Source organism: Quercus robur, chromosome 11, assembly GCF_932294415.1.
Source record: "Quercus robur chromosome 11, dhQueRobu3.1, whole genome shotgun sequence".
Taxonomy (NCBI): Eukaryota; Viridiplantae; Streptophyta; class Magnoliopsida; order Fagales; family Fagaceae; genus Quercus; species Quercus robur.
The window spans coordinates 21,195,288-21,217,022 of NC_065544.1; the positions used below are offsets into that span (position 1 = coordinate 21,195,288).

Consider the following 21,735-nt stretch of genomic DNA (forward strand, 5'->3'; position numbering starts at 1 on the left):
TCAGACACATTTCCAAAATACTTGGAATTTATTCTCCTACAAATCTAACTTCTCCATCGGAGGGGGTTCGACCGGTCTTCTCCGGTCTCCTCTTTTGATCGCATTCTCTTCCTTGCAGGCCATCAACCGCTTGAACAGCCCACCGAAGCCAGGCCATTCTACCTTACTGATTTCGAACACTATCAGTAGTCATATATATTTTGTTTTGTTTCAATAATTTCTAGGCAGTGCCAGTAAATTTTCTGATTTTTTTTCCCCTTTCGAACGTTTTAACATTAGAACTTTTTAGTTATTTTTTTTTCAAAATCTAAATTTGGCTTATTCATCAAATTGTAACTAAAAAAGATAGGAACAATTCACGCAATAGTATAGTTTCATAATCAATTTAAAATTTTATAAAATTATTTTAGTCTATTATAAATAGGTAAGTTCCCATACGTTGCACGGGTTTCCGACTAGTTGATATATATATATATATATTCAGGAATGGGAAATACGAATTTTGGGAGTACTACTATACGTTTACTATATAATTTTTACAAACTGGCTACATGACTTTTTTTTTTTTAATAGAGACTATAGTTTTTCAAATTTATGATATCTGTTTGATGATGATTGTTCTTTATCGTCATATTAAAACACTTGTTAGTTTTTAGAGTAGATAGGAGATTGAAGCCAAAAGCTGAAAATTAACATAGTAACAAATAATTGCTTAGCAGTATAATTTTTTTTTTAACACCCATGAAAAAAAATTCTCTTTTTTTTTGACAGAAAAGATAGAAGAAAAAAAAAATCTCAATCATATGACATATGTGTGTCAAATTTTTTTTTTTTTTTTTTTTTTTGAGAAACCAACTTCAACATTTATAAACTAAAATCAGCCAAATCGGCTAAAAGAACATCAGCAACTTGTGGTGGAACATCCTCCATCCATATGTGTGTCAAATTTAGTTGTAAAGACTAAAGTGGATACTATTAATATTCTAGGAACGAAACTGAAAAATGAGCAAAATATAAGGAGAAAAAAATGGTGTTTGCCATCTGGACAAGCCCCCTAAATATAGATTTTCTTTGCTATTCGCCGACAAGGCTACACCTTCTTCTTAAAAATAAAGGTTATTTTATGATATCATCCATTTTTTCTTTCCAAATATCTATTTTTAATTTTTATTACTAGTATTTAACTTCATAAAAAAAAATTACTTTATCGAATCACACACACGTTGACACTTGAGACAGATACCACACAGTCAGATTTAGAGGGAAAAAAAAAAAATTTGCCTCAAAACATTTTCCCAGTAAAATTAGTTAACATACAAAACCCATGAACGCAGCCAGCCAATTTTCCTGTTTTACATTTACTTTCTTAAATCGCGTGATCTCCAAGCTCAATACTGTACAGTACATAAAGAGAGAGCCACACTGGGAAACTGTTTCCTGAGAGAAAGAAAAGCAAAATCTAATTCCAATTCCAAACCCGAAATTTTCCATGCCAAACCCTAAAAACATTTTCCCTCATTTTCCTGCCACCCAAACACCTCGCTCGTGAGAAAAGCCTCCACGGCTACGCGCATTTCTTGAACTCAAACCCGGTAGTGGGCGGTGATGGCGGAGGAGGAGGAGGATGAGATCGGAGGACTGGCCTCGATGGACTCCACGGAGTCACGTTGGGTGTTCCAGGACGAAGACGATTCCGAGATCGAGGACGATTATGACGAAGACGACGACGCTTCGCAGCGGACTGCGAACACTGACGCGTTGGATTCAGAGGATGAAGATGACAATGCCGAGCAGAGACTGATTCGCACTGGTCCACGCATCGACTCCTTCGATGTCGAGGCCCTCGAGGTCCCTGGCGCAGCCAGAAATGAATATGAGGTACTGAATTCTTATTCCTTTTTGGAACTATTGTGAATCACTCTGTGTGTGTGTTTGATTTTAAGTGTTTTTGTTATAGTTACTGTTTGGTTCATGAGAAATGTCTGATGAGATAAGTAAAGTTTGATTTTACTTTACTAGAACTTAGTGTGTTGAACTCAACTTAAATGGAGTTTGGTATGTCTTAGCGATTTGCAAACGTGATTCTGTGATTTGTATGAATCTTTCTTAGCGTTATATGCACTTTGAGGTGGGACTGATATTTGGGATTTTGAGATTTGTCTAAATTATTACTCTATGGAAGAATAATGAGAAATAGCTAAGGAATTGGTACCACCTTATTTTCAATTCTTCATTTTTTTTTTGAAGATCATTATATGGGACTTTGATCGGGGCTTTTTGGTAACAGTTCAGAGGAATAAAATAACTCCATTATCATTGTGTTATTAGAATCCTGAGCAATGAGTGGGGATTAGTCTGTTCTGGGACTTGGTCCAAAAAAAAAAAACCTCTAGAGTGAATAGTGAGTGACTCGGCTTTCATGTACTGAGTTGACCACTCTGTCTCATTTTATCTCATTCACCAATGGGGTGAGACCAAGTGGCAATTGCCGCTGAAGGGCTTGAATCAGGTTAGTGCCTCCATGGAACCATGACTTGCACAGACCAATGAGGCTGCATTGCAATCTCGCTAGGAACTCTGGAACTAGAGTTCACATTCCAGGACATTCTTAGAATATGTCTAAGTATGGGGCTTGGAACTCCAAGGAGCTCAGCTAGGGACCTGACCTCGATTTGGCTATTCTAGTGTAGCGTTGACTGCTGAGCTTGTTGAAGGACTCGGTGATGTCTGCATTGCAAAGATTCAATGATGGGGACCGATTGTCAACTTTGGACATTTCCGTTTGGTACTCTCTTATGATTAGGATGGCCCAATGGCTTCAGCCAACATGAAAATGTTTGGGTTTGGAGCACCCAATCGCTGTGTCACCATGTCATACCCATACCCTCACCTGTACCTGTGCTTCCTAGGTGGTTTAAGGAACTATAAATGTGTATTTTTTTTATTTTAAATTTTTGTTATTTTTTGGAAGCCTATTAATATGGCTAGAGATGGTTACCTATAGGAAAGGTGGATTGAGCAGAAACTGCTGAGTAATGATTTCCTACCTGTTTATGCACTCACTTTGCTGTTATTTTGTGTTATATCTTGTGTCCTTGGTCAGTAGCTTACAAAGAAATGGTAAGATTATATGTTCACACTCTGGATGATGTCACAAAATACTTGAGCGGTCTTTGAGGGAAGTGAGCACCCTACTCTTGAGATTAAATCTCTCCTCCTTCATTCTTTACTAGATTGGAGTGTTGCTTCTACTTCTCTTCCCTCTTTTTATTTATTAGACATGTTTGAGCATTGTAATTTGATAGATTGATGTACTGCTACTCGATTACACCTCTGCTGCTCATGGGTATTTTCTTTTTGATCAATAAATTTTCGTTACTTATTAACAAATACACACACACACAAAAGATGAGGTGCATCTTCATTCAGTGGTTATGTTTTGTGGTATATATAAGTTAATGCCCTTTTTTACTTTTTTTGAATCTTTGAATCTTGCAACATTCAATGATTGGAGGCTTAATGTTTATTTTTGCATACAATTTCTTATACTCTATACTTCTCCTCTCTTGATGATTAATAAAAAATTTTTAGTTGGAAGAAAATTTATATTTTTATTAGTGCAAGCTTGCTTTGATCTTGTACTTTAGTGAAGGAGGAAAGGACTGATTATATAGCAGTTGATTTTTTTTTTTTTTTTTTTAAAAGGGCCAGTACTTATCATCTTGGTTATGTAAATATAGTTGCAGGACTTTAGTATGGGAAGAAGAATTTCACTTGCTTTCCAGACCCTTGGGGTTGTCTTTGGTGATGTTGGAACAAGTCCATTATATACCTTCAGTGTGATGTTTAACAAGGCACCTATTAATGGAACAGAAGATGTTATTGGAGCATTATCACTAGTCCTATACACCTTAATCTTGATCCCTCTGGTCAAGTACGTCCTGGTTGTCCTTTGGGCTAATGACGATGGTGAAGGTATGCTGAATGTTTTGAATTAAATCTTGAAGTCCAGGGTTCAAATCTTTCCTCCCCAATTGTAACTATCAAAAAAAAAAAAAAAAAAAAAACTTGGAAGTCCATTGGCTTTTTTGTGTGTGTGTGTGTGTGTGTGTGTGATTGTGAGTTGGGGGGTGGGGGAGAAGTAGGTGGTTTTTTTTCCTTCCTCCTCTTTGCGTGTGCATTGGGATTCATGTAAATTTTGCATATAGATAATTATTTCAAAGGATCACTTAAATGCTGCAGGTGGTACTTTTGCTTTATACTCATTGATTTGTCGGCATGCTAAGGTTAGTCTTCTCCCGAATCAGCTTCCATCGGATGCCCGTATATCAAGCTTCAGGCTAAAGGTTCCATCTGCTGAGCTTGAGAGATCACTAAAAATCAAGGAAAGACTTGAGAATTCACAGGCTTTGAAAAAGCTTCTTCTGATGTTAGTGCTTGCTGGCACCTCTATGGTGATAGCTGACGGGGTTATTACACCAGCGATGTCAGGTCGTTACTGTATTCCTTCATGCTTCTTGTTGCTTCTGGGAGACTTTCTAATCCTATGATTAAAACAAAGAAAAAGCTGTTTTAGATGTATATTTTATGTAAGTCAGTTTTATTTTGTAAAGAATGGATTTACATAAGTATCCATCAGTTTGGTTGTTTCCTTATGATCATTTATCATTGAATTATTGCAGTCACGTCAGCTGTTAGCGGCCTAAAAGTTGGAGTAGAATCCATTAAGGAAGGTACTTCACCCTGAGTACACCCCCAGTGTACTTGGTTTCTGTTTTTTTAATAAATTTTTTTGTTACTTGTATAAAAAAAAATTGAGCAATTTAATATGACAACCTGTTATTCAGTTCTACACATTTTTAGTTGTGATTGTTTAATTTCCTGCTTTTTGATATATAGTTATACTAATACTCTTATAAAAAAAAAGAAAGATATATAGTTATACTAATACATGATCAAAAGTTTCTGGGGGTATTCTTCTTTATGATTAAATCAATTAAAATGTAATTGATCTCTTGGTCCTATTAGCTGGTGAATATTTAGGACTGTATGGTAATTGTAAACCTCTGTCATTGCTATTGTAGAAGAGAATATATGTTTTTTTTACTTATTAAAAGGACTGTAGAAGAAAATTGAAATGTTTTTTGTTTTTAGAAAAGATTACAGTTCAATCCCTCAGTTGAAGTGTCAGTGCAATGTATAGATTTACAATTGTAGAGAACAATAGCCTATAAAAGGTGCTAAGAAGGTCACACATTGAAAGTAGACCACAATTCTAGAATATCTTGGCTCAAGTGTTGAGATCGTTGATAAATTGGGGAGCAGTGGGGTTCTATTCAAGGAGAATATGGAGCTATCAGAGAGTACACAGCACACTTACGACTGCCCTTTTAAATTTGTCTATATATCAATCAGTTTCTGACTATACTAGATAGATCAAACCTTTTAGGTTAAGGGATACTTCTCCATTCCACTTTCCCAAAATATTGAATTTGCAAAGCTAATGATCAGTTGGCCAAATTGTATTGCCTACTCCCATTAATAAGTGTGAAGACCTTATGGGGATGATTTGGAGAGAGAAATAATTGCACATTTAACAACATTGAGTTGCCAACTATTGAGATGAAACTCTCCTTTTTACAAACTTTGTATGAGTATGGTGGTCTTATGCATTTGACAAGGTCACATCTTCTTCTCCTCTAACTTTCTTTGACTATATTTGTTTGTATTTCTTTAGAGAATTCCTTCTTGTACTTCTTGCATACTTAGATTCCTTTGCTATCAATAAAATCACCAAACTGCTATTCCTAAGCCCATTTCAGTATGGCGGCCCAAGCCAAAACAAACCCACCCTTTTTCTATTCCATCTGACGAGACCCAAAACACTGGGATCTCTTTGCCATCGGTCTTGGCGAGCTCTAAGCGAGGATCTAAAAGCTGCGAGGTAGTGATTGTCGAGGCAAAGTATTCTCAAGCTGTTCCTTGCAGCTCTTCGATGCTAGCCCAGCCAATGAAGCTCTCCGATAATGCCGAGATTGAGTTTTGCGGCATCGACGGGGCTGATACAGAATCTCTCAGCTCCAATGAGACCGAGGTGTCAGCAACCATCTCTGAAGGTGAAGTTAACTTACAGCGAGACTTCAGATTGTTACTTTAGGACCGGCAATGTTGTCAAGAAATGGGGGAATTCAAAGCAGTGGGTGCTTGAATTACGAGATGGAAGGAGAGTGGTGGTTCCGATACAAATTTCTCTACCACCGGGTGAAGTCACAGAGGTATTGGGAGAGCAAAATCAGTTGGCCTTGGTTCCAGTGAGGTATTTAGATTCTTTGGAGGTGTCATCAGCTCAGTTTGAGGGGGATGAAGTACTTGTGGAGGACTGGGTTTCAGACACCTATTCGGAGGCTGCTGAGCTACCTAACAAAGGGGGTTTGTCACCTCTAGCGGTGGAACCACTAACTTTTTCACTACCCTTGGCCATGGAAGGACAGGAAGTTGTGGGTGTGGAGAATTCAGTGAGGAAAGAATCTTACTCTGAATGGTTCCAAAGTAGATTCAATGGGTTTGATAACTTCCTGGGCATGTCCTTACAAGGTTTGGGAAAATCAAGTGACAAATTTCTTGTTAGCTGTTGAGGCTGAGTTACGCCATAGGGCTGCTTTGGAGAAAAAAACACATGACTTGAAGAGTTGAGGAGTGAAAGGTATAAGAGAGTTGAAGGGTCTATTTAGTTCAATTAATTATGGTTCTACTTCATCTAGGCGTAATGGTACTAATAGGGAGTGGGCACTATCTGTTTCGAAATGAATTTGAGGATACTTTTCTGGAATGTCAGAGGTTTGAATGTGGTTTAGAAGAGGCTTCAAATTCGTAACTTGCTATGTACCTGGAGGGCTGATATTGTATGTTAGCAGTAGACTAAACTTGAATGGATATCTAAAGGAATTGTTCGAAGTATGTGGGGCTGTGGGCTGTCCATATGTAGATTGGCTATACCTGGGTTTTGAACATGCTTCTGGAGGTATTGTTCTGATGTGGGACCGAAGAGTGGTGGAAAAAGTGGAGGAAGCAGTGGGGTATTTTTCTGTTTCATGCAAATTTAAAAATGTTGGGGATCAATTTGATTGGGCGTTTATAGGAGTGTATGGGCCAAATTTGAATAAGAGGCATAGGAAAATGTGGGAGGAGCTTATAGGGCTGATTAGTTGGTGGGATTTTCCATAGTGTATAGGAGGGGACTTCAATATAATCCGCTTCCCATTGGAAAGATTAGGGGCTGCAAGTTGTACTCGGGCTATGTATAGATTTTTTGATTTTATCTCTCTCCATGGGCTAATGGATATACCTATGGATGGGGGCCTTTATACTTGGTCCAATACTTCCTCCGCTTCTAGAATAGATCGATTTCTTTTCTCTCCACTCTTGGTGGATCACTTCACTATGTTTACCCAAAAAAGACTATCCAGGGTACTTTCAGACCACTTCCCAATTCAGCTGGAGGGGAGAAGTCATCGGAAAGTTAGAACTCCTTTTCATTTTGAAATTTGTGGTTGAGGGTGGAGAATTTTGTTGATAAAGTGAAGGGTTGGTGGGTATCTTATTTGTTCCAAGGCAACCTGAGTTTTATACTAGCTAAGAATTTGGCAACTTTGAAGTTGGATCTAAAAAAGTGGAACGAAACAGAGTTTGGTAATGCCACTATTAAAAAACAGCAACTTTGGAACCAGTTGAATGATTTGGATGTTAGAGAGGAGACTCAGCCTTTAACAGGTGAGGAAAAGTTGGAACAAACTAATCTCTGTACTGATATTGTAAAGCTCACTCTTTTAGAAGAGGTTAGTTGGAGGCAGAAGTCTAGGGTGCTGCATTTGAGGGAGGGAGACGCAAATACCAAATTTTTCCATAGAATGGCTAATTCCCATAGAAGAAATAATGGTATTGAGAGCCTTCTGTTTGATGGAATCTTGTCTTCAAATCAAGGTATGATTGCTGATTGTATTACTCAATTCTTTATGAAATTAGACTCTGAGGAGCAAGTTGATAAACCGTTTCCAAAAGTCTTGGTATTCCTAGGATATCTGGTGATAATGTAGATTGGCTAGATAGACCCTTCGATGAGGCAGAAATTTTTAAGGTCATACAAAATTTTAATGGTGAGAAATTGCCTGGACCAAATGGGTTTCCAATGGCTTTCTTCCAAGTTTGCTAAGGAATTTTCAAAACTGATCTTATGGCTGTTTTTCACCATTTTTTTGCTAAAGGTCAATTTGAGAAGAGTTTGAATGCAACTTTCATCACTCTTATACCTAAAAAAAGAAAGAAGCAATTGAAGTTAAGGATTTTCGCCTCATTAGTCTTGTTTTTTTTTTTTTGGGGGGGGGGGGGGGGTTATAAAATCATTGCTAAGGTCTTAGCCATCACAGAATGCTTTTGTGAGGAACCGGCAGATTCTTAACCCTGTAATTATTGCTAATGAATGCCTTGATAGTAGATTGAATACTGGGTTGTTAGGGCTACTTTGTAAATTAGATATTGAGAAAGCCTTTGATCATGTAAACTGAGGATTTCTTATGCAGTTACTAGAAAAGGGTGGGTTCTCTGCTAAATGGCGGCGGTGGATATTCTTTTGTATATCTACAGTTTGTTTCTCTATTTTGATAAATGGCTCTCCTTGTGGGTTTTTTGAGAGTTCCAGGAGGTTGAGACAAGGTGACCCATTATCCCCTTTGCTATTTGTACTAGTTATGGAAGCCCTTGGGAGAATGTTGGATAAAGTTGTCCATGATGGTCACATGTTAGGCTTTGGTGTGGGTCATGAAGAGGGAAGATCATTGGCAATGTCTCATCTTCTCTTTGCGGATGACACTTTGATTTTTTGTGGTGCTGATATGGATCAGGTTCTATTTCTCCGTATGATCCTCATTTGGTTTGAGGTGGTCTCTGGTCTAAAGATAAATTTTGGTAAGTCAGAGTTGGTTCTTGTTGGTATGGTGGATAATTTGGACTTATTGTTGATTGTCCTTGGCTGTAAACAAAGTACTCTCCCAATGAAGTATTTGGGTCTTCCTTTGGGAGCTAAATTCAAAGATAAGGCAATATGGAACCCAATTCTGGAGAAGATAGAATGGAGATTAGCAGGATGGAAATGTTTGTACTTATCCAAGGGAGGTAGAGTCACTTTAATTAAAAGCACTCTATCTAATTTACCCACTTATTTTCTATCTCTATTTCCTATTCCTGCAGTCGTGGCTAATCGAATTGAGAAATTTTAGAGAAATTTCTATGGGGTGGCATATGAACCAAAATTCCATTTGGTTAAATGGACTACTGTTTGTAGTCCCATTGCTTCGGGTGGCTTGGGGATAAAGAAGGTAAGACTTTTTAATGAAGCTTTGCTTGGAAAGTGGCTATGGTGATTTGGGATGGAGAGGGCTGCCCTTTGGAGGCAAGTGATAGAGGTGAAATATGGTAGTGAATGGGGTGGCTGGTGTACTAGGTCTGTTAATGGTCCATATGGTGTTGGCTTGTGGAAATATATTAGTCGGGGATGACCTTCTTTTTCTCGCCACATTCTATATGATATTGGGGATGGGTCTAGGGTGAAATTTTGGCAAGACCATTGGTGTGGTGAGAATTCTCTTGTAGTCAACTATCCTGAATTGTTTAGAGTTTGCCAAGACAAGGAGGTCAGTGTGGCTGAGCTTATGAAGCTTGATAATGGAGTCCTTTTTTGGGATGTAAATTTCTTTAGGGGTGTGCATGCTTGGGAATTAGAGGCACTGGCTGGTTTCATGGATACCATTTATGGTGCTTCGGTGAAAGGGTTTGGTGAGGATAAGATGTGTTGGAAACTTGATAGAGAGAAGGGCTTCCTGGTTAAAGACTATTATAGTCTCTTAGTGTGCTCTAATGACTATTGCTTTCGTTGGAAAAGTATTTGGAAACAGAAGATTCCTTCTCGAGTAGCTTTCTTTGTTTGAACTGCTGCTTTGGGGAAGTGCTTAACGATTGACAATTTACAAAAAAGGAAGTTTTGGATATTGGATTGGTGCTACATGTGCAAGTGTAATGGTGAATCGGTTGATCATTTTTTTCTTCATTGTTTGGTTGCAATGGATATGTGGGCTATGGTGTTCGGATTGTTTGGAGTGAGCTGGATTATGCCGCAATATGTAGTTGTGCTTTTAGCATGTTGGCAAGGCAGATTTGGTTGTCATCGAAATGGGTATATATGGTTGATTGTTCCCCATTGCTTATTGTGGTGTCTTTGGAGAGAGAAATAGTAGGTGTTTTGAAGATAAGGAGAGATCAATATCAGACTTGAAGCTATTTTTCTTTAGAACTTTAATGGATTGGTTGGCTGCATTGCGGAGCCAATCATTTTTATCTTTTCTTGATTTCCTAGATTCTTGTAATTTTTGTTCTTGATTGTTTGACCCCTTGTACACTCCCTGTGTACTAGGGTGTTCCCTTTTTTGATATCAATAAACTTATTACTTATCAAAAAAATAAAAATAAAAAGTGAAGAGTGAGGTTATGAATTCAATCCATATCAGCATGTTAGTTATTTTCACTTATCAAAAATTTTGAAGTGATATATAGGGTAGGGAAATTTTTTAGCGACATTTAATTGTGAATGTTAGTTGTTGTTTGATCAAGAAGAGTGGGCAGACTTCTGGTCACTTATTCATTGGGAGTTTGGTAGCAGACTTTGGTCAATGATTTTCAGTCTCTTCAGGATTTAGTTAGTAATGCCTAGTGGTGTGATTGGTTCACTAGCTTGTAAGCATGGTCGCTTTGGTAAATATTGTAGCATAGGCATTTGGAATGCAATTCCTCGTTTCCTTATGTGGTGAAGTTGGAAGAAAAGGAATGCTTAGTGTTTTGAAGAACATGAAAGCTTAGTGTTAGATGTGAGTCCAAACTTCTTAGGAGGGCTGCAGTAGGTTGACGGCTAGTGTAAAATTTAGTCACTCTGTTATAAATGGATCCATTATGGATACTCGTTGGAGTGTCCCCTACTAGTGACATATTGCTTTGGACCTTGGATGCAGTCAAAGTGGGTAAGGGTTAGCTAGGCCGTTTCCCATAAGCGACATGCTACATCGACGCATAGGTGTGGTGAAAAATAGGCAAGACTTCCCGCACTTTGTTGGATGGGTGTGGATAAAGAAGTTAGTCCAAGAAAATAGGATTCTTATAGGTATTTGGAATATAGAGTCTTTAACTAGGAAATTCATGACTTCAAATAGAATATAATGTTGGGAAAGTGAATATATCATTAATGTTAAATATAGGATTCGTATAGGTACTTCCCGCACTTTATTTTTTCATTTAATGTTAAATATATCAATTTAAGAGCAATAAAGGATAATAAAGTGAACACTTTATTTTTTCATTTAATGTTAAATATATCAATTTAAGAGCAATAAAGGATAATAAAGTGAATACATGACTAATAAATGATGTTTAGAAATCAAAATAAAACTTTTATTGCTTATCAAAAAAAAAAAAAATGATGTTTAGAAATTAGAATACAAACCAAAGAATAAGATCTAAAAGAGTAAATAAAAGATAATTTGATAAGTGTTCAAGATTAAAACTAAAAAGAAATAATAGATAAGTGTCACTCTAGTGTCTAGCAGTATATGGTTGGGACACAAGTGCAAAAGTGTCCTAGGCGTGTCCCATGTACAACATAGATACGGTATCCCAAATGAAGTGTCCGTGCTTTCTAACTTGTACGTTTCCTTGTACATGGCTTGCATCCCTTCACCCTCTTTAATGAAATTTTTTACTTAAAAAAAATAGGGTAGGGAATTTTTCTTCCTTTTATTTCTTTCTGTTGGAAGCCATTGGTTGTCTGGGCTATATGCAATGGGAGGTGGCTCTTTTCCATCTTGAAAACCTCCCTCCCTTGGTATAGGCAGGATTTGATGCCAGGTCCATTATCTAATGACTTAGAATCTATATTGAGCCAACTGACACTCATTTCTTTCTAATTTTCTTTTTTACTTGTGCATATATTGAGCATGCTTATTACATTGAAAATTTTAATATCTTATTGAGGAAACTAGTCATGTTTTAAGTAATAAATTTTATTTTTGTGTGCAGGTGAAGTGAGGATGATTTCAGTTGCTTTTCTTGTGATTTTGTTCAGTGTACAGAAGTTCGGGACAAGTAAAGTGGGACTTTTTGTTGGCCCTGCTTTATTCATTTGGTTTTGTTCTCTTGCGGGCTTTGGGATTTACAACCTTGTTAAATATGACAATAGTGTCTTGACAGCATTTAATCCTGTTCATATCTATTACTTCTTTAAGAGGAACTCAACTAAGGCGTGGTACTGTCTTGGGGGTTGTCTCTTGTGTGCAACAGGTAATTCTTCAGTTTGGGAATATTGGATTCACTAATGCAATTGCTTGCTTTTCTTTCCTTGTAAAAATGTTCAGAAATTTGATTAAACTTGTGATTTTGGTTTTCTCCTTTCAGTGATAACATTTGAATAATTTTATTGCTCTTTATTGTCCTGATAGTCATATGTTAGATTATGGATTAGATAGAATTCATGCTGGCCAAATCCAAATTAATTTTCCTTATTACCTTCAGGTTGAATAATTTATCAAACTGAAAAATTTGATTCTAAAGGGTATATAAGAGATTAATGGGTTGCAGTTTAAGGGATTTAACTATTGTTGCTGGATTGGGTGGCATTTGACAACTGAAATAGATAAATTTATGAGTGAAGGTGATGCAGGCAGTGGAAAGTCATTTTATTTTTAATTGCCAAGGGCATTTTGTAATTTCCTTATTTCTGGACATAGGCTGTACTAATGGTCCATTAGGTCTTATATTGAGTTTTATTTGAGTATAGTTATTTAGTTTGGGCTTAGTAGTGAATCCCAAGGAGTCTAAGCCCAAGTCTTATTAGGGTTTTAAGAAGTCTAAGTTCTACTAGGAATAGGCATTATTTTTCTATTTAATGGGATGTAATGCTTTCATTTGAATGAATAAAAAATATTGTAAACTATGTAATGAAAGTTGGGTCCTAGAAGTCATGGTTGTGCCAAATGACTACCTTCTCTCTATGACAAGTGTCTTCACTCATTAAATATTAAGATAGTTTTTTTTATTTTTTTATTATTTTTTAAAGATAATATTAGGATAGTTTATCCTAAATTAAACTCTATCACCAACAGTTTATTTTGCGTAAAATTCTATTATCTAATTTTCAAGAAGTTTAAATTAAACTCCAATATTTATACACTAAACATTGTACTTGTGCTAGGTGTCTTAATGTATGTATGTATTAAATGTCTTAAAATTTATGTGGTTTAATCATGTTGATCATTAATTGTTTAGATATGTAGTATACTTTTAAGTAAAACTTTATTACAGTGTTATTATATATATATATATATATATATATATAAAAAAAAACTTTATTAAATTGTCCAGTGGTTCACTAATTCTTAATATAATTTCAATTTATTTACCTATAATTTTAATTAAGCTGTGCCCTAGCGTGTTGGCAAGGCAAGTTTGGTTGTCATAAATGGTTATATTTGGTTAATTGTTCCCCATTGCTTAATGTGGTGTCTTTGGAGAGAGAGCAATAGTAGGTTTTTTGAAGATAATGAGAGATCCATACCAGACCTCAAGTTATTTTTCTTTAGAACTTTATTGGATTGGTCAGTTGCTATGCAAAACCAATCATTCCCTTCTTTTATTGATTTCCTTGATTCTTGTAATTTTAGTACTTGAATTGTTGACCCCTTGTACACTCCCTATGTGCTAGGGTGTTCCTTTTTTTTTTTATATCAATAAAACTTATTACTTATTATTTTTTAAAAAAAAAAAAAAAAACCCTAAACCACCCTTCCATCAAATAGCTCCAAATGAACTCAAACAGTCCCATTACTGTTCATGGGTTACTGTTCAATGTTCATAGCCTTGGAACAACATCCCAGATCGTGGGTTTTCTCCTTTGTTTTTCCCCAAGTCCTATTATTCTTTTTTCCCTTTTTTTTTGATAAGTATTATTCTTTTTTCCCATTAAAAACCTTATAACCCTTACTATTTCCAGCATTTCTCCCACCAAAACCTAACCCTAATCCTCAAAATATCATTGCTGCCCAGATCTGGTCCAGGGATTCTAAGTCAGATTTTGCTCTGTTCACCCTTGTCCTATGTCAGAACTCAGAAGGCTGATTAGATTCGTCATGCGTGTTATAAATGCATTTTAGAATCATATCATATTGTGATTTTTGGGAAGGTAGACAGGTCTTAGTAGTCTGATTTGGGATTGATTGGTATCCTGCCAGAAATCAATTTTGTGGTGGAGTTTGGCTCGTGAATGAGGGTTTAGAATGGTAGAGAAAGGTTTAGAGTTTGTACATTAACTAAGGTTGGAAAAGATGAATCTTGGTGTATGAAAGAAGCTGGAAAGTGAGAATTTTACGTACCTATGGCAGGTGTTTAAACTGCTCCCTCATGTAACGCCTCACTTATTGGGAATTTTTTGGTCTCTTATCAAATTTTTATCATTTGGTCATAGTTTTGTCATAGGAGATGCTACCCGGGTATTTGAATTTGGAGAAAGGTTTTTGGAATAATATTCATCACATTTGTTCAACAGGCACATGCATTAAAAGGAATAATGAGTTCGTCATATCAACTAGTTCTGTTTAGGCAAGACATGGAATCTGTACTCATCTAAATTTCTTCCACATTTGTAACAATGAGATATATGATAGATTCATCACTGATGTTGCAACAGAACCAGGGATCATGCCTTATGTCTTGTAAGAACAAATTTGGAGGCATGAATTATGGATATGTTTCATCATTTATTAGCAATCGATGGAGTGAAATATTGATGGAATTAGTAAACAATCTTGTTAAGTCTTTGGAAGTGTGTTTATATTTATGTTTATGTTTTTTTCTTTTTTAGTTCAATTTTACACTCAGACACTTGCATATTACCAGGATTTTAAATTATTATTTAAAAAAAAATAAGTAATAAAGTTTTATTAATTTCAAAAATCACTTTATGCTCACAATGATGAACACAAAGTGATTATAAAATTACAGAAGTCATTAGGAAAAAGAAAGAGTCTTGGAACTCTAACAAAGAATTACAATGAGTAAAACCCCACACTCTAGACCAATAAAATAACATTTGAATTAGCACAGAGTGCAATTCCTCGAGTGCACTCAATATTCTCAAAGGTGCGATTATTACGTTCCTTCCACATGATCCACATCAAACATGACAGGACAAGATTCCCAATGTCTGATGAGCGTTTCCTTAATCAATTCCTCCAACCAAACAATAAAGCTGCTACTGTTGATGGCAACACCCATTAAATCCCAAACATATTACTAGGTTAATTACAATGGTTTAACATGCATATTACTAGGTTAATTACAATTTTGTCCTAAACACTAATAACACTACTTTCCACTTGTTCTTGAATAAGATGACAATCCACCTTTATATACCTAGTTTGCTCATGAAAAATAGGATTAGAAGCAATATGAATTGCTATAATGGTTGGACTACAGACCTCACTGGGAACGTTTTGGAGTTGTGATGGCAACTAGGTCAGGTCGTTACAGTCAAATGGTGGCTTCAGATGATGTTGGTTGGAGTCGCAATGGTGGCTGAATGAGTGATGTTGACTAGGTTTTGGTTGCTCAGTATGGTTTCAAAGTATTGGTGGCTTAGTTTTGGGTTTTCTGAGTATAGTTGTGGACACCAGACTTAAGAGATGTGATTAGTGTGATTGATGGCGATGGGTGACTCAGGAGGTGGTGTCAGAAGGTTTTTATTTTTTATTATTATTTATTTTATGGCCTTGATGCCATTTCAAGTCTTGGGAAGGTTTTTTTTTTTTTTTTTTTAATAATTTTAATTTAAATTTTTTCTAAATTGAACTAGCTCTCACAAACGCGCATATTATTTATAGACTAAAGTGCACTTTTGGCCCTTAAATTTTGGGTCTGTTTTCATTTTGGCCTTCATGTTTGATTTAGTTTTTGTTTGGCCTTTTACATTTCAAAATTTTCTTTTTCATGAAGGGCTAAAATGAAAGGTCAAAATCAAAACAACAGCAGCAAACTTTAAGGGCCAAAAGTGTACTTTAGTCTTATTTATTTGAGGTGATTGCAATGATATTATATATTTGCCACAAAGGCTAACGTACATTCATAAGAAATCTAAATTAATTTAAATAATTTTTGTGCTTTTAAAAATGCGAAAATGCAATTTGACATCAATGGTTATTATATTTTTTTATTATTGTCTTCAGGTTCCGAAGCAATGTTTGCAGATCTTTGCTACTTTTCTGTGCGATCAGTTCAGGTAAAGAAGAGATTCAGTTACTGGATCATATATCTTACATGTTTCCTTAATAGTGATAGCATTTTTGGTGTTCTTTTCTGTTACTGTTATTGCCAATTAGATTAGCTACATTTCTAATTTACTTGATAATGGTTGTTTGCAGCTTACATTTGTATTTCTTGTTCTGCCTTGCCTTCTTTTGGGTTATTTGGGTCAAGCTGCGTATCTTATGGAAAACCCAGGTCTTGCTGCTGAGCAAGCTTTCTTTTCTTCTATTCCTAGTAAGCCTCACCATTTATCTCAACCAGTATGCAAGTAATAAGGTCTATACAATTCTTTATATATAGTTTGCAGGACCTACTTGTAATACTTGGTTTATTTATTTTTACGTACTAGAATATTCTGTTTTGCTATTTGGAATGCTTACACTGTAAAGCAAAAATTTCTGTATGTAGGTGGTGCTTTCTGGCCAGTCTTCTTCATTGCTAATGTCGCTGCATTAATTGCCAGTCGGGCAATGACAACGGCCACATTTTCTTGCATAAAACAATCAACAGCACTTGGCTGTTTCCCTCGTCTTAAAATCATTCATACTTCTCGGAAGTTCATGGGCCAGATTTATATTCCTGTCATAAACTGGTTTTTGCTGGCAGTTTGCCTGGTGTTTGTCTGCTGTATAACAAGCATTAATGAGATCGGAAATGCGTATGGTAATAATTCTTCCTTGCCTTTTTATCCCCATTATTATTGTAAATTTTGTTTTTCATTTTCTATTCACTTTTGTTGTGTGGTTGAATTCTGGGCTTTATTTTCCTTGTAGGCTTCTGCTTATAACTGTCTAGTCTATGTTGAAACCAAAGAAACAATTCTTCCTTGCCTTTTTTTCCCCCTGTTATCATTTAAATTTTGTTTTTCATCTTCTGTTCATTTTTGTTGTGATGAAATCTGCCTTTATTTTCCTTGTATGTTTCTACTTATAACTGTCTAGTTTCTGTTGAAACTGAAGAAATGCTTTGCACCCACTGATATAATAGTGTTTACCCCCCACTTTCCTCAAGTTTAAGTGAAGCAGACAGCCTAAATATTTTTTTTCCCTGAATGCTTTAGGGAGCACTATATGTGCAGCAATGGATAGACTTGATCCCTTCCTTTGTATTCAATTTTCCATTGGCTTGCAAATATTGGTGTTTGACTTGGCAGTTTGCTTGCTCTTGTTTTGTTTTTGGAATCCACAGCATTCTTACAACAAATCCTTCCTACATTATACTGTATTACTTTGGAACTGCAGTCCTTTTATTCTGTTTTCTATAGTATTTTGAGGGATCCAAAATGGGATTGTTACAAAACAACAGAGGACTACTGTTTAAATATGATTTTACCAATCCGATTTCTTTTCTAGAAAACCTAAAGATTTTTGCATTCAAAATAAGGAATAATCTATTTCAAATGCCATAAAATTAAATGTGAATGCTATATAAATTGTTTCCTTGTGAAATTTAACATACACATTTTCTGCCTTTTTCTGTAGGCGTTGGCGCCCGATCTGGCAGTGTGCCTTGCCTTCATTTTTTGAAGTCCCCCTTCACTTTTTTTTTTGACAATTTTTTATTTTTTATTTTTTTATAGTGCTTTTATTATCATAGAAGAATTTCTGTTCCGTTTTCTGTCATTTTGAGGAATGAAGTCATAGCAGAATACAAGTGGATTCTTCTCTATTTGATGATTTTTTTCAGTACATGTAAAGTTTCTCTCATACCAAAAAGAAAAAAGGTGCCATAAAACTTAAACATTATGAATTTATGTACATCGCAATGGTTAGTGGTTCCTCAATCCCATTTAATAATAAAAGAATAGTTGTTTCTACTGGTTGTTTTCCCTCCAAATGAAGTTTGTTGGAAAGCGGTGATAGAGAATAAGAGCTTTAGGAAAATTGGGAGGAAAGGTTTTTGAAGTATGAATGATAATGTTGTATATTAGATAGGAATCAATTGGATCTACCAATTTTTGTTTTAATTGATCTTAGTACTACTTCCTTTGTGTTGACTTAGACAAGCTTTTAATTTTTTAATTTTTTCTGATCTCATTTCTTTTTTACAGGCATTGCTGAGTTGGGAGTAATGATGATGACAACGATTTTAGTAACCATTGTTATGCTTCTTATATGGCAGATAAACATTGTCATTGTGCTGAGTTTTTTGGTATTTTTTTTGGGGTTGGAATTGACTTTTTTCTCATCAGTTTTATGGAGTGTAGCAGATGGAAGTTGGATAATATTGGTTTTTGCTGTAATAATGTTTTTGATAATGTATATCTGGAATTATGGAAGCAAGCTGAAGTATGAAACTGAAGTAAAGCAAAAGCTATCAATGGATTTGATGCGGGAATTGGGTTCCGATCTTGGGACAATCAGAGCTCCTGGCATTGGTTTACTATATAATGAGCTGGTGAAGGGAATACCAGCAATATTTGGCCATTTTCTGACAACTCTCCCGGCAATCCACTCTATGATAATATTTGTCTGTATAAAGTATGTTCCAGTTCCTGTAGTGCCTCAGAGTGAAAGGTTCCTTTTCCGGCGTGTCTGCCCAAAAGGCTACCACATATTTCGTTGCATTGCCAGGTAAACTGCCAGATTCTTGTAAACAGGGAGCTGTCTTCTTTAGATCTATGGACATGTACTATTAAACCCATTGGCTTCCACATAAAAGGTGAAGCCAAATGGTTGAGTCATCTATGGGAAATTAACTACCTTTAACTGAGAATTACCCTTTTAACATTCCATTTACTACCAATTGAGCACTTCACCAAAAATGCCAAATAAACTTCCTTTTAATTCCTAAAAGTAATGAGGTTGAATCTTAACATTGTTATCATGTAATGCTTTTTGTTTGATATATATATATATATATATATATTTGTTTTATGTGTTAACTTACTCTGTAACCAAACAACTGAAATTTGTTACTTTAACAGGTATGGCTATAAAGATGTTCGCAAAGAAAATCACCAGACATTTGAGCAGCTGCTGATTGAGAGTCTTGAGAAGTTCATCCGCCGTGAAGCTCAGGAACGATCATTGGAGAGTGATGGGGATGGTGATACAGATTCTGAGGATTTATCTGGCTCAAGGGTTCTTATAGCTCCCAATGGGAGTGTCTATTCACTCGGTGTTCCTCTCCTGTCAGAGTTCAGGGACACAAGCAAACCCATTTTGGAAGCAAGCACGTCAGAGGAGATGAGGCCTGTACTGCCTCCGGCAGACCCAGCAATGTCTGATACAGAGCATAGTCTTGAGAGAGAGCTGTCTTTTATACGCAAGGCTAAAGAATCTGGGTTAGTTTATCTTCTTGGTCATGGAGATATTAGAGCGAGGAAAGATTCCTGGTTTATTAAGAAACTAGTCATAAATTACTTTTATGCTTTCTTGAGAAAGAACTGCAGAAGGGGGATTGCAAATTTGAGTGTGCCCCACTCAAATCTAATGCAGGTTGGCATGACATACATGGTTTGAAGGTGGGTTTTGCTACTAATAAGGAAAATTTCAATTTAATTGACAAAAAAGGTTGACACAGACTATTGAGATTCAAAAAGGGTTTTCTGGCATGCTTTGCTGTTGATGCAAGTCACATTTTTGAATGCGAGCAAATTTTTCGTTATTATACCTGGCTATTTGGATCCACCAATCTAGAAACATTTTATCTCATTAATCGGAAAGTTTTTGTATTATTTCCTTTTGGGTTGCCTTGTATTGATTTTGAGTTATGCATATAAAAAAAAAAAATCTACTCTTGTAATTACAATCTCAGATATGTGAATGTGATTCATCATGACATAATTCCACTTGGAATAGTTTGACCTCAATTGACTTTGGACTGGCATGGTTAAACACCTCCTGTCAACTCTTAAGGCGTGAGAGAAGTCCATAGATTTACTTCACTTAATTCTCTCTCACTCTCTCTCTCTCTCTCTCTCTCCATGCTAAAAGGGAGTTGGGTGATGCAGGAGCATCCAGTAGCCTCGTTTTAATTGCATCAGCTGTGCAAAGTAGCAACAACTAGTTTACAGCAGCAGCCTTGCCTATTGAAGTCTTAAGTCTTGCAGCAGCCAGCCAATGACAAAATAAGAAGGTTAGCTAAAGTGTCCAAGCTGTTACCAAGCCTTGTGGAAACAGCTGGAAGGAGCAGGGAGAGTTGGAAGTCTCAGATGTAACAGATTCAATGTAATAAGCAGATAGTTAGATCTGTTGCCAAACACTAGGGTAAAGGTAGTTATGGTGCTGTAGCTCTTGGAATCAGTTAGGTTGTTAATTGGTTAGTTTTAGTCTAGATCACTAGTAGATAAGATTAGTTGAGCCAATCAAGTGCCTTTAACTTGATCCAGCTTGTAAAAATAACAGTAGGTTGGCTTCAAATTGTAACAAGTTTTGTTTGTTAATGAAAATACTTAGCCTTGAGTGCTATTTTGAGAATTTAGTGTTTTTTGCAGAGGTGCTATCCACCTATAAGTTCCTCTAAGCAACTCACAACCATTCCTAAATAGCCACCCCACTTAGTCTTCATCATAGAGGGGATGGACCCCTGGATATGCCCCATACAAGGGGATGTACCAGTTGGCCTATGGGCCATAAGTAATCTTTCTCTGTTGGTCATTTTAATTAGTAAAAAATATGACACTATACTTTTTTAAGACTAAGAGATCTCCAAATTACAATTTAAAAGAGGCAAGTTTTTTAAGATCTGTTGCTGAATGACAAACATTACGTCATCTCCACACAATGTGAGAGATGCTACATGTAATAAAAATATAGGATACTGTTTCTACAACTTCAAGAAGGGATGTCTTATTACAAGATAAAAACCATCTAAGAGGAGAGGCAAATTCTTCCATAGTATGAGCTACTTCATTTGCCACTCTTCTAACCCAGCATAAATTTCAACATTCAAAGGAATTTCTAAGTTCATTTATATTACTAATCACACTTGAAACATGCCAAAGAGCTTGCGAGGCTCTAGTGAGAACATCAAAACAGGCCTTTGCATCTCTCTCCATAGTAACTCTTTGGAAACTTTCTAAGCTTGCCAACTACAAAGCCCATAGAATTGCAGTGGCCTGTGCTTATGTTCCTTTGCTCGAGCTTTTCAAATCTTACCATTGTCATTTTGAGCCACCACAACTAGAGTTGTGAAGTCCTTCAAAATTGCAACATGTACATTGAGCTTCACCGGCTGGCCCTTCCACTAGGCCAATTAGGCCAATGCCTAAGGCCCCTAAATGATTGTGAAGTCCTTCGAATTTATAACATATACATTAAGCTTCACGGGCCGGTCCTTCTACTAGGCTAATTAGACCAATGCCTGAAGTCCCCAAGTGGAAGGGGGGCCTCAAAATTTTGG

At 36.2% G+C, this 21,735-nt stretch overlaps 1 protein-coding gene across 1 annotated transcript; it reads left to right on the forward strand.

Moving 5' to 3' along the window:
• The first annotated feature begins 1,220 nt into the window (after positions 1–1,220).
• On the forward strand, positions 1,221–20,068 carry LOC126706890 (potassium transporter 7). The gene is made up of 10 exons (XM_050406465.1): positions 1,221–1,878; positions 3,741–3,975; positions 4,243–4,491; positions 4,683–4,733; positions 12,115–12,375; positions 16,311–16,363; positions 16,506–16,623; positions 16,798–17,052; positions 18,440–18,962; positions 19,316–20,068. Exons 1-10 carry the CDS (start codon positions 1,606–1,608, stop codon positions 19,851–19,853), a joined length of 2,556 nt encoding a protein of 851 aa, XP_050262422.1. The 5' UTR covers positions 1,221–1,605; the 3' UTR covers positions 19,854–20,068.
• The last annotated feature ends 1,667 nt before the right edge of the window (positions 20,069–21,735 follow it).